Source organism: Mauremys mutica, chromosome 9, assembly GCF_020497125.1.
Source record: "Mauremys mutica isolate MM-2020 ecotype Southern chromosome 9, ASM2049712v1, whole genome shotgun sequence".
Classification (NCBI taxonomy): domain Eukaryota; kingdom Metazoa; phylum Chordata; order Testudines; family Geoemydidae; genus Mauremys; species Mauremys mutica.
The window spans coordinates 6,905,415-6,917,799 of NC_059080.1; the positions used below are offsets into that span (position 1 = coordinate 6,905,415).

The following is a 12,385-nucleotide window of genomic DNA, read 5'->3' on the forward strand; positions in this document are numbered from 1 at the left end:
ATACTTATGTGAGTGATCTCATGGTACTTATAGTGGTAATAGGGCCCTTAAATTGTAACAATAGTCATCACAATATGGTCTGAGATGGCCTCAGAAATGTCACTAGTTACGGTATTTTGAATGCGTGTGCAGGAGACAAAACATAGCTACTAATAAAAGATTTCATAAGCACCAGTAAAGAGCCAGTCTTCAGTCTCGGTCCTTTATCAAGTTGTTTTTAAAGCTTTGAACAATCAGTTTAAATAATACTAATTCTTGCATCATTTCTATTTAAAAGTGCCCTTACCTGCACAAGGAAAATGATAAGGAAATAAAAGTTGGCAATTCTTCTAAACTGTTCAAAAAGATTCTTCGGAAGAAAATTCCAGACAGTGTACTGCAGGGTGAAAGAACAGAGAGATAAGCTGTGCAAATAATAACCAGCACACAAATTTTCAGAATGTCAATAGAACCAAAGATCGACAACCGTCAGGAAGCTACATTTACCCAGGGACTGAGAGTTAAAGAAGGGGAACTTATGTTTAGAATCCTAAGAAATAAGATTTCATTAAAAATAAGTAAATAAATAAATAAAAGGTTAAGTAGTTATATTGGACAGATGGATCCCTGGTATAATTTCACAGATGTTATACCCAGGATAGATTTGGCCCAGGTGTGTGTTCTCTTATTATTGAACCTCTTCAGAAACTCACAATAGCATTAAGCAATTTTAATGGTATACTCTTGGTGTATTTTTAACATGCCTATCACCATTGTATCTAGGCTCATTAGCATCGAATATCGAGAGTAAGGGGGCACTTTGTGAGTAGCTGCTACATGAATGCACAGGGGGAAACCAATCCAAGGAGTCTTCCTCTATTGTCTCTCTCACAAAGAGACCAGACATCACCGAGGTCATACGCTCTGTGGTACGAAGGATTCTTAACCCTTCTCCAGCCCTTGTGTGATGCATAAAAAGGGCTGGCAGAGCAGCAGCGGAAGTGCCCTAAAAGCCCTGGATCCAGCCAAGGGAGAACTCCCCCTGGGCAAGGGCTGAGGAAAACAGCTCCAGGTTGCCTCTCTAAACTCAGCATAGGAAACACAGGGTGTGATGCTGGCAGCAGAGCTGCAACAAGGAACACTGCTGTGGAGGGTCTAGGCAGCACTGCCACCAGTAGGGAACAGGCTGCTGTAACTCGGCCAGGTCCACAGATCTGTCAGAATTATTCTAGAGGCCACTTTGACCTGCAGAATTGAGAGGCCACAAAGATGTGTTACAACTCCGCTGAGTAGATGTCTGGGGCCTTGCAGGTCTGTTTTCCAGCAGAGGGGAAATCTGTGGTGCAGAGTGTGGATATATTCTAAGATTAACGCCCATACACCTGTCCCAAAATAAGACGGTCAAACAGCACGCAGGACGAGGACACCTTTCAGGACTCTCAAACCAACTTCAATGCCTGGTTCACAGAGAGCAGCAAAACTCTCCTGCTGCTTACACAGCTTCCAACCCCACCCCTGAGACAACTGTTTCTACACAGAGACCTCACTAACAAAAACAACAGCTCCACCACCATGTGTGTGCCCAAGACCGACTGACTGCTTGCACATTAAGAAAGAACTTGGAACTCTAAGAGTGCCACCAGCAGGTTAAATCCAACTTACCCCCTGGGCTATGAATTCTGGTCTGCATCTCTTATAGGTGCGACATACAGAGTCTCGCCCTGTACTCTGCAACAAAGCTACTTGAATTCTCCATCACAACTGGGAAGGCGGAGGAGGAAATTCTGTAGCAGATCTGGATAAATTCCAGAATGGAAGTTTTATCTGAATTAAATACGAACGAGGACGCTATTCCCACAGAGGGATTTATTTTATATTAAATTCAGCTCGTTTTTCAGCTGACCTTAAGTTTTGGATTGTGTACGTGTTGCAAGTTTTTGCACTGACAATGGCCACAGCATGGTAGAAGTTGGTGGGTGAAGAGAGAAGAGGAATGGAGGTTTTCATAGCTGGGTGGGCAGCTACTGGGGATATAGGATAGGATATAGACAGTAGCAGATGTTGCTACTAGAACGTCAGCAGTGAAACAGTTAAAGGAGCATCGGCAGTGTGCCTTATTGCCACACAACCGAAGAGACAGGTGGCCTACATCTAGGGTGACCAGATGTCCCAATTTTGGGGCTGTGTCTTATATAGGCGCCTACTCCCCCCGTCCCATCCTGATTTTTCACACTTGCTGTCTGATCACCCTACTTACATCTACAAGGTCAGTAGAAAAATTAAACCCACACTCTGGACCACATGCTGTCCTTTATCCATCCACACCCCTCCTCTCCCCTCACGTCAAGTGAATCACATGATCCCTCCTATGGGCAATAACTTCCCTGTAATTGCACTCCTGTCTGAAGTAAATGTGAGCCCAACTAACATCCTCATACAAGGCTGCCGTGTGATAAGACTGCAGCCCCCGAGACCCACATTGGGACTGAAGACAGGTATGTGCGCAGACTGACAACCACCAGATTAAATTGTTTGTTGCCCGACCTTGAGTCCAAGGTTATTGCTTAGAAAAACTCAGTGAACTCAGAATTAAACTGCTTCAACAGAACAAATCTAGCTCTGACAGAACATAAAACGTTGGAGCTGAAAGCTTGGGTACGGAACAGGTGGGTGAAACTTCCGGGACTTGGCTAAAAAGTCAATATTTGCACCCCCATTACAATTCCTTCCCACAGAAAAGCCTAAGAAGCTGTTTGACTCCTACACTGCACTTCTTCTTTCCACATGCAAGAGCCGTGCCAATTGTGCAATTAAGTTGAGAAAATATCCACTTTTGTCTTCTGACTCTCCCCTCCCCCCAATCCATTTTTCCCCCTCTACTTTTTTTTATTGGGCCTTTGTAGCTTGTAGGTGGAAACAAACAGTTTATGAAATCAGCAGCAGCACAGAACTCTGCTTCTCCAATTGTTCTGGGAGACAGAATCACAGTAAAAAAACCTGTCAAGATTTCACTGCTGGTCTGTCTCATCTTACGCTGGGGTTACGTTTCGCGGTCAGCGCGTAAAGCGAAAACCGCGTATAGTCAAAATTACTCCAAGTGTAATGGCGGGTGGAATTGCCCGCACTACAGGAACAGTATTTAAATTGTTATTTTTCTCTTTTTTTGTTTTTGTTTTGTTTTTGCCAACCGTGTAAAGCTGAATTTGTGCATGTTAAATGCACGTAAGATGTGACAGACCTGTACATTAATTGAAGGATTGGGGGGTGGGGGGGATGTAGGAAGGGTGCTTTTCTAACATTAGCTGATACCTGTTTCAAAAAAAGTCAGGTTATTCCTATTATGGCCATGCTTCACCCAGCCACCATTCTAATTCTAGCATGAGAACAAGCCAATAGTCTCATGAACACCTGCAGTGAGAGGTGACTGTGTTATGCCAGGGGTAGGCAACCTATGGCATGTGTGCCGAAGGCGGCACGCGAGCTGATTTTCAGTGGCACTCACACTGCCCAGGTCCTGGCCACTGGTCCGGGGGGCTCTGCATTTTAATTTAATTTTAAAATGAAGCTTCTTAAACATTTTAAAAACCTTATTTACTTTACCTACAACAATAGTGTAGTTATATATTATAGACTTATAGAAAGAGACCTTCTAAAAACATAAAAAATGTATTACTGGCACGCAAAACTTTAAATTAGAGTGAATACATGAAGACTCGGCACACCACTTCGGAAAGGTTGCAGACCCCTGTGTAATGCTCATTAGAAGGTGGGGGTCCATATTTCCAGATTATGTACAACAGTTTTAGCAATACAGATAGAAGGCAGTCATCATGCATCAGGCAACAGTGAAGCAGGAGGGAAGGGAAGGTTATCAATGTTGATGTCTTATATCTTGAAAGTTACCAGAGCTGCAGATGAACGCACCATTCAGGAAGTGCCCTCAGTCCAGTTGTGCTATTTTGCCACTGGACATGAACATCAGAATTGCAAGTCCTGGAATTTAGACTCCTGTCATTTTCAATCCCTGGCTCCTTTGACAGACTATGGGCTAGATTCATCCCTTGCTAGTTTGCTGAAGACATGCAGTAGTGCTGGATCCTGAAGCCCTCCCACATGGGAGTGGGCCCATTAAAAAATAATAATAATAATCATAGCTATTCCTGTGTTTAAGGGCTACAGGATAAGATTCACAGTAAATATATCCAGGGGTATTAGTGCCATTACTGGATTTGTGCTAAGCAACAAAAGGCTTCAGTCCTATGGTATCATGGCCCTTTAACTAAAGTTACCAGGTCTAGAGCTTCCCTTCATTGATCAAAGCCACTAAAAGGGCTCCTCAGCTACGTAGCTTTAAGTTCTCTTTGTGTTCCTGACTTAGCAAGTGTCAAGATCTGGCCCACTGGGTTTTTGCACGTCAGTAAACACAATTACACACCGATATGCAACAGAACTCCATGTTCCTTCTTCTAACTTTACACTTTAAATTCTGGCTTTCTACATTGACTTATAAACTAGAGTACTGTGTGGATTTTAATTTAGGGAAAAAAAAAAAAAAACAATGATTCCCAAGTTGACACCTCGTCCTCCCCACAAACAACTGGAGGAGGTTAGGGGAAATTAGAACAAAAATCAATGGGATTCCCACCTGTCCACAGCTTTTAGTGCTGCATGCCACACATCAAAAGGAAACAATGCTCAAATAATGAAACTTTTCTCTCAGCTATGAAGATAACCCCTTAAAATCTTGAGACCCCATACTCTCACTTTTTTCTCTTAATGAAAAATCAAAGCAACTGCATACATGTTTTCTATTGGAACATGGCCTTGCTGCTCTGCTTGCAATTTGGTTTCTCACATTTTTTTTTAGGGGTGAGAAAGGGAGAAGATCACTGGATCATTTGATTTGGAAAAAATAACATGAACTTTAAAAGCAAGTTTAAGAAACAAAACAGGTCAAATAAATGTGTCCTTTGAAAAAAACAAGTCCCTTTTCCCCAGAGTCGTACTCACATCATTAATGATGCTTGTGCACAGATAATAAGCAAACAATAAAGACCCATGTCCACATTTGCTTCATTTTAAACGTTGGGGGGCAGGAGGAGGAGAGAGGGGTAGGCATGGATTCTTCCTTCCCAAATATAAAAAGGTCAAAAATCAATAGGGAAATAACTTTTAAAAAAAAAATCAATGAAGTTCTACACAAGATTAGTGTTTTTTAAATAATTCAACTATTCACTAAAGAAAAACAAACAAACAAACAAAACAAAAAAACACAAATGGATATTCCCCAATGGCACAATCTTGCAGACCTAATGCGAAAAAGTCAAATGGAGTTTTACCTAGGTCAGCCTGCAGGAACTGGTCCCTAGCACAAAGTCAGTTCTAGTTCTAATGCAGACAGCAAAAGGACGTAATAGGCAGCAGACATTTGAATTGTTTAGAGCAGAAAAAAATATGCCCACTGTAACCTTTAAATCATAAGTACAGTAGGACTAAAGTCTGTAACTATATACTGGGCATCCCCAAAGCCACCTTAGTAACAAGCTAAATATACAGTCACCCAACTAGCTTAACAATAGCTGATGCCAGCTGTCTGACATTGTATTTCAATTTTTCCAAGTCTTTTGCAATAGCTCGATAGATGTCAAGGAAGATAGGTGTCATCACATTGTGTTCAGAATAGACAAGTGCTATATTAATAGAGTACTGCATGGTTTCCTCTTTATGGGAAAGGCCAAGAGTTAAAATACACACTGTACTAAGTTATTTTTGTCCTACTTGAAGAAAAAAAAAAAGTTAACTGTCGTGCTTCTAGATATCTGTCCATTTTTTAAATAACCAAACAAATCCCAAATGAAAACCTTTTAAGTCACCAGATATTGTCTTGCCTTTATATTTTCGCTCTCCAAACAATGGAGACCCAGAAAACATCAAAGCAGGTACTACTCTTTGTGCCTCAATATTATTCAGCGCACAGAGGGGGAACTCGTGTGCATTCACTTGGTGGGCGTTAATAAGGAAGTGTATATACAAACCAGTGGTTTGGTGCAAAATGAGCTTCCAAGCTGCTTTCAGATTGCATCAGGTAGATCATAAATTAGATTCAGAAGGGGGTGTCATAATATGCCCAAGTGTTATTAACAAATGCAATTCTAACACCATTTGCACATCTCTCCTAAACCCCAGTGGGACATTTTGTGCAAAATTACAGAGCAGAACATAACATTTCATCCCCAACCTCTCAATAGAGGGGTCAGAGAGAAGAGTCTCTTTAATACAACGTACATGATTTTGCACTACAACCCACAGTCCTATTAGATTAACAATCTTGGTTATTAAAACTCCTACCGCACCAGCAATGGAACAGCTGAACACTGGGGCAATTTCTTCTTGCAAAGAGCATTTTAACTACTCAAGTAAATGTCAGGAACCCATGACTGATGAAATACAATAAGGTTGAGGAACAGGAACAGAAACGTGCAAACTTTCCAGTTGATTAAATGACCATAGCTCGCCGATTAAGAGAACCAACTTACCTTGGATGAGACAATTCTATTATCACAGAATTTCTGCTCGACGTAAGCATCGGTTTCTGAAACAGGGCGGTGGCCAACAAACACGGTGCGTGTTCCAACTCGTTTCTCTTCGCCAGCGCACTGTCAGGGACAACAAGGTAAAGGCAAGTTAAGTCCCTGGCTCTCAAGTTCACACATTTCCATGCATGTGTGCAGATAACGAGTTCCACATGCTTCTGATTCTGATGGCTCCCTCACAGCCTTTCTGAACGTCCACTGTCCTGGGCTCTCCTGTTACAGTGTTGAATGGAATGAATGCAGTGCAGAAGTGATTGTATTCATGGTCTTCCTATCTCACACAAGGGGTAATTATTACCTTTCCAAATACCAGCCGGCCACATTTACACCTTTATCAGCCTTTCCTGGTCCACTACAAATGCCTAAATAAATTTGTTAGTCTCTAAGGTGCCACAAGGACTCCTTGCTGTTTTCCCGGAAACAAACTAACAAGTCTACCACTCTGAAACCTAAGATATGTATGAGAGACAAAGCGAGTGAGGTAATAATCTTTTATTTAACCAACTTCTGTTAGTGAAAGATACACGCTTTTGAGCTTACAAAGAGCTCTTTCACCAACAGAAGTTGGTCCAATGAAAGATACTGCCTCACCCACCTTGTCCCTATTCTGGAACCAAGGTGGCCACAATAACACTGCAAATAAGACATGTAAGAAAGCAAAGTTTCCCTCTACAGCTGAGCATTTCTATTAGTGGCTGGCATCTCTCAAGTGGAAATATCTCAATCTGCTTGAGTTGCCTTAAATTGCTACTAAGAAGAAACCTTTCCACTTTCTGCTTCATGAGGGGGGAAATACCCTTTGAGGGCTTTGTCAGTCATTGCCTGGGGCTCCCCAATGTGAGCTATTTTGAGCGTCTGACCTCTGAACACATCTTTACACCAACCTTGAAATCTCTTCTGATCTGTGGCCGAGTCATTTCTAAACATTTTGATTTGTTGTTTCCTTTTTAATCTTCATATGTTCCGCTAAAACATCATTGGGTGACTATTTAAGAAAAATTCTTCTTAGAGCTTGTCTACAGAAACATTTCCGTTTGTGGCAAGATTGGATATAAATCTACTCTGCACACTAGGCACCTGCGTGGACTCTGTTGCCGGGCACTAAAAGTCCCCATGTGCACGTTCATCTACTCAAAGGTAGAAGCATCTGCAGTGCGCCAAAAAGGCAGGTGTTAGCTGTGTTATTAATGTGTCAGGAAAATTAATTATTTTTCTTCTCGTTTAAGCATTCAGGTGCTCAAGAACATTTCAGCTGGGTGGTGAGCACAGGCAGACACACAAGGGACTTCCACCGTTTCAAAAGGAAAAGGTTTCATTACAGAGATTTTTAGGAAGCAACGCTAATCTTAGCTGAAGTCTCAGAGACAAAATATATATTGTTTCCAGTCCTTGGAGGTGGAAACCATTGAGGCACACTGTGGTAGGCACGATGAATGACTGCATCACAAATCTGACATTCTCCATCTGCTGGCAGGGAGGATCATACCCACGTCTATGATCTGAGATATCAAGACACTGGAGGGCCAGTCCAACGGATAGTAACCATCCCGCCAAGTCTTGAGTTTGTAATCACTAATCTCAGCATATTTGGGGTTTCTCTTAAAAAGTCACAGCTCCCGGTGTCATGTGATTACAAAATGAAAGCAGAGATAAAGTATGTTTCTAGCCTTCATGTTTTCAAAGGAAAGATTGAGAACATGGAACTCTGGAAGCTCAAAATCCAGAAATTAAAAAAAAAAAATTGAATTTCAGGAGTTTAAAGCCAATCATGATTTTTGAGGCCTGACTCATCTTATTACAATACTGGGTTTTCTCAACACTTCCCTTGTCAGGTCTCTCCGTTCCAGCTCTCAGTATCTCACGTTTCCCCTCTAGTTGCCCTTCTCTCCCTCTGTGCCATTCCAACTGAAGTACGTTTTCCTTGACAGTTCTCTGTGCTATTCTCCTCCTCAAAACACTGGATTTCCCAGAGACAAACCCACGTGAATGTGGAAAATCCATTCTGCTCCCAGCACGGTGCAGGAAATTGCTACTATATAGGAGAACAGCTCAGGTAGTCATCTGGAAACCCTCCCAAGTAATCCCAGTTTCATGCAGATAGTTGTAGGATTCACGCAATCCCATAGTGCACTTTAAAGCTCTACCTCAGGGGTAGGCAACCTATGGCACGGGTGCCGAAGGCAGCACGCAAGCTGATTTTTGGTGGCACTCACGCTGTCCAGGTCCTGGCCACTGGTCCGGGGGGCTCTGCATTTTAATTTAATTTTAAATGAAGCTTCTTAAACATTTTTAAAACCTTATTTACTTTACGTACAACAATAGTTTAGTTGTATATTATAGACTTCTAGAAAGACACCTTCTAAAAACATTAAAATGTATGACTGGCACGCGAAACCTTAAATTAGAGTGAATGAAGGAAGGCTCGGGACATCGCTTCTGAAAAGTTGCTGACCCCTGCTCTACATCAATGTTAAGAGGCTAAAATATGGCAGGCAGGCAGATTTCTTTTTTTAAACCAGAGTGAAATGCTACAAATGAATTATAACCCACTGTCACACCTTAATTAAATCCCCTCGACCGGATAGCCTTCATAGCAAAGAGAACAACAGGACATGGGCTATTTATAAAGTCAGAGGTCCGGGTCAAATGTGAAAAGAATTCCTCTCCTCGTTAAAACAGACCTGTTACATTCTCTCCCTGCGTCCCCCACTCATGCTCTCTCTCTCTCACACATTCTCCAACCAAAACCAAACAAAGAAAACTCTGACGGAAAAATTTTTTACCTGGAAGCACAAAAAGGACCCCAAAATAATAAAAAATTAAAAAAAAACAAACAAATGATCACATTTCCGGGAGGATATTAGTACTAATTGTTTTCAGTGTAGTGGTGCTCCGAGTCCCCAGTCAGGATCAAGGCCCCACTATGATAAGAAGTACATAAACCCACAGGAAGGCAGGACCTGCAAAGGAGATTGTAAAAAATCTTGAGAGCAAAGATGTGCCCCATTGGTCTAGTGGCAAAAACGGCATGAGGAGACAGCCAAACCAATTCCCATTTTGCATTCTGCAATATTTGTGCATAAATCAAGATCAAACAAACACTTAAGATTCCCAGTGCCTTACATTTGCTGCTGGGAGGAAAAGTCAGAGGGTTAGCTATAACTCAGTGATCATTTTCTTAGGTCTTGTTCACATTTGGAAGTTAATCCAGAATAAAGTAGGATGTAAATTTAAACTGCAATAGCGATACCAGAATAGCTCCCCACGTGGATGCTCTTATTCCAGAATAGTTATGCTTTCAAAGCGGATTGCGCAAATTAAGCTAAACCAGCAAATGGCACTCTTATTCCACACGGAGAGCTATTCTAGAATAGCTATTACAGAACAGCTACTGCGGTCAATTTCCAAGTGTAGAGACAAATCTTGCATTATCTTTAATTTACTCAGTGTTTTAAGTTCTTGAGGGAATATGCAACTACATGCAAGTCTTTTTAATGCAACAAAGAACGCACTAAATGTAACGTATGTAAGAGGCAAGGAGCCTGAAAGATCATGTAGTGAGAAGAATACCACTACTTGGAAAGCTCTTATACATTAAATCCCAACCTGTTATAAATTGAGTCAATTCAATAGCAGGAAAAGTGGCTTTTACAATTAATATTTGACAGCTAGATCGATACATTATTACCATACAGATATATACTGGGTATTACTTTGTATGGGTAGAAAGCAGTAACCTGTAACCCTCAGAAATTCTTTACTTGAATGGGGAAAGCATTGGATGGGAGTATACTGTTGGGCTGACACATTTGCACTGGCTTCTGATTGGCAGCCACACAAAAGCTTCCTGGCAGATTAAAAGTGACCATTTTAGAACAAATCACAACAATAATTTCTTAATTAGGTTCCCATCCTTTCTAAATTCTATCTTGCATGTAAGATTTTCATTCACTGACCACACCACACTGAGAAACTCACAATTGCATGACCTTGAGAGTTCTGTTCCCAGCAGTACTAAGCTTGTAGTTTATCTCTGGGGTCTCAGAGTCTCTCCTTCTTGGTACTTAATGCTACGTATTAGGAAATTTTAAAACAGGTTGAAAAAACACTGTTATGTTCAGAAAAGCAACAACAACATTTTCTTTGAAGCCGCTTTTCGAAAATAATCTAACAGAGAGCAGGAAGTATCCGCAAGCTGTAAACCAGGTCAGTTCCAACTGAAACCAAGACAGGAAGACTAGTTTTCTACTCCCAAGAGTGTGGCACATTAAATTAAGTAGCATCTTTGCCCAGAGACTGATGTGCCTACCAGACTCTAAACTAGGGGAGGGCAAACTATGGCCGCATCCAGCCCTTCACACATTTTAATCTGGCCCTCGAGCTCCAGCCAGGGAGCGGGGTCCGGGGCTTGCCCCGCTCTGCACATGCCAGGCCGCCATGCAGTTCCCAGAAGCAGCGGCATGTCCCTCCTCCGCCTCCTATGAATAGGGGCAGCCAGGGGGCTCCGCACATTGCCCCTGCAGCTCCCATTGGCCAGCAATCGCAGCCAATGGGAGCTGCAGAGGTGGAGCCTGCGGATGGGGCAGCACACAGAGCTGCCTGGCTGTGCCTCCGCCTAGGAGCTGGAAGGAGGACATGCCACTGTGTCCGGGGGCTGCTTGAGGAAAGCGCCACCTGAAGCCTGGGCCCCTGACCCCTCCTGCACCCCAACCCCTCATCCCCAGCCCCACTACAGAACTCACACCCCCAGCCAAAGCCCTCACCCCCTCCCGCACCCTAATCCTCAATTTCTTGAGCATTCATGGCCCACCATACAATTTCCATACCCGGATGTGCCAAAAAGTTTGCCCACCCCTGTTCTGAACAGTAGGGATTTGCTTGATTCTGCAGAATGCTTTTTTGATGCGGTCAGTGTTTCAGGTTGAATGCATCTGTGCTCCCCCTCTGTGATCCATCCAGGGCACTCATTTAAGGTTTCCAGCTCTCAGCCACCACTTCTTGTGGGTGGAGACCTGGGTCCCTCTTCCTCCAGCCCGGAATTTTAAAGCTACACAGCTCACTGCCTTACACTGCGATGCCCCCAGCAAGGCAGTCTGCCTAAAGGCCAGTGCCTGCAAATTGCTCTCCCTCTCAGGGCTATGAGCAGTTACAAGTTGCCACACAGCTGCTTCTAAGCAAGCACCTTTATTCTTAAGGCAAACGTGTTACAAAGAAAACATTAAAACCAATACAAGTTCCTCCATATATGCTAAAAGCTAACCAGACATCACCCATCAGTCTTATGGGGTCCTGGTACGCCAAAGTCTTTCCAACTCTTCCACAAGGGTTGAGGCCCTTGGACAGCAGGTCCTGCCCGTTTACTGGATCAGAAAGGAGGCCCTGAGTAAGTTTAAACTCAGCCTTTTTACATCAAAAGCCCTTTCTTTGCTTATTGGTTTCTGGAGAAAAAACAGTCTGAACCAGTCTATGCAAGTTCCCCCAGAGGGTGGTATCTCTCTGGAGGCGTTTACCAGCTAAGTCGGTGGTTCTCAACAGAGGTCTTCCATGAGATACATCAACTCATCTAGATATTTGCCTAGTTTTACAACAGGCTACATAAAAACACTAGCGAAGTCAGTACAAACTGAAATTTCATCCAATGACTTGTTTATATTGCTCTATATACTATGCACTGAAATGTAAGTACAATATTTATATTCCAATTGATTTATTTTATTAATTCTGTGGTAAAAAATGAGAAAGTCGGCAATTTTTCAGTAATAAGTGGGCTGTGATACTTTTGTATTTTTAGGTCGGATTTTGTAAGCAAATAG

General features: G+C 42.5%; 1 protein-coding gene across 3 annotated transcripts in view; it reads right to left on the bottom strand.

The window, feature by feature from the left end:
- The window catches only part of ATP11C (ATPase phospholipid transporting 11C), a 113,946-nt gene that overhangs the window by 66,558 nt on the left and 35,003 nt on the right, over positions 1-12,385 (bottom strand). For all 3 annotated transcript variants that reach the window (XM_045030413.1, XM_045030412.1, XM_045030414.1), the window contains exons 2-3: positions 6,516-6,635; positions 287-376 (exon numbers count right to left, since the gene is read on the bottom strand). In XM_045030413.1, coding sequence (XP_044886348.1) covers positions 287-376; positions 6,516-6,635 — 210 coding nt within the window. The remainder of the gene's footprint in view (positions 1-286; positions 377-6,515; positions 6,636-12,385) is intronic.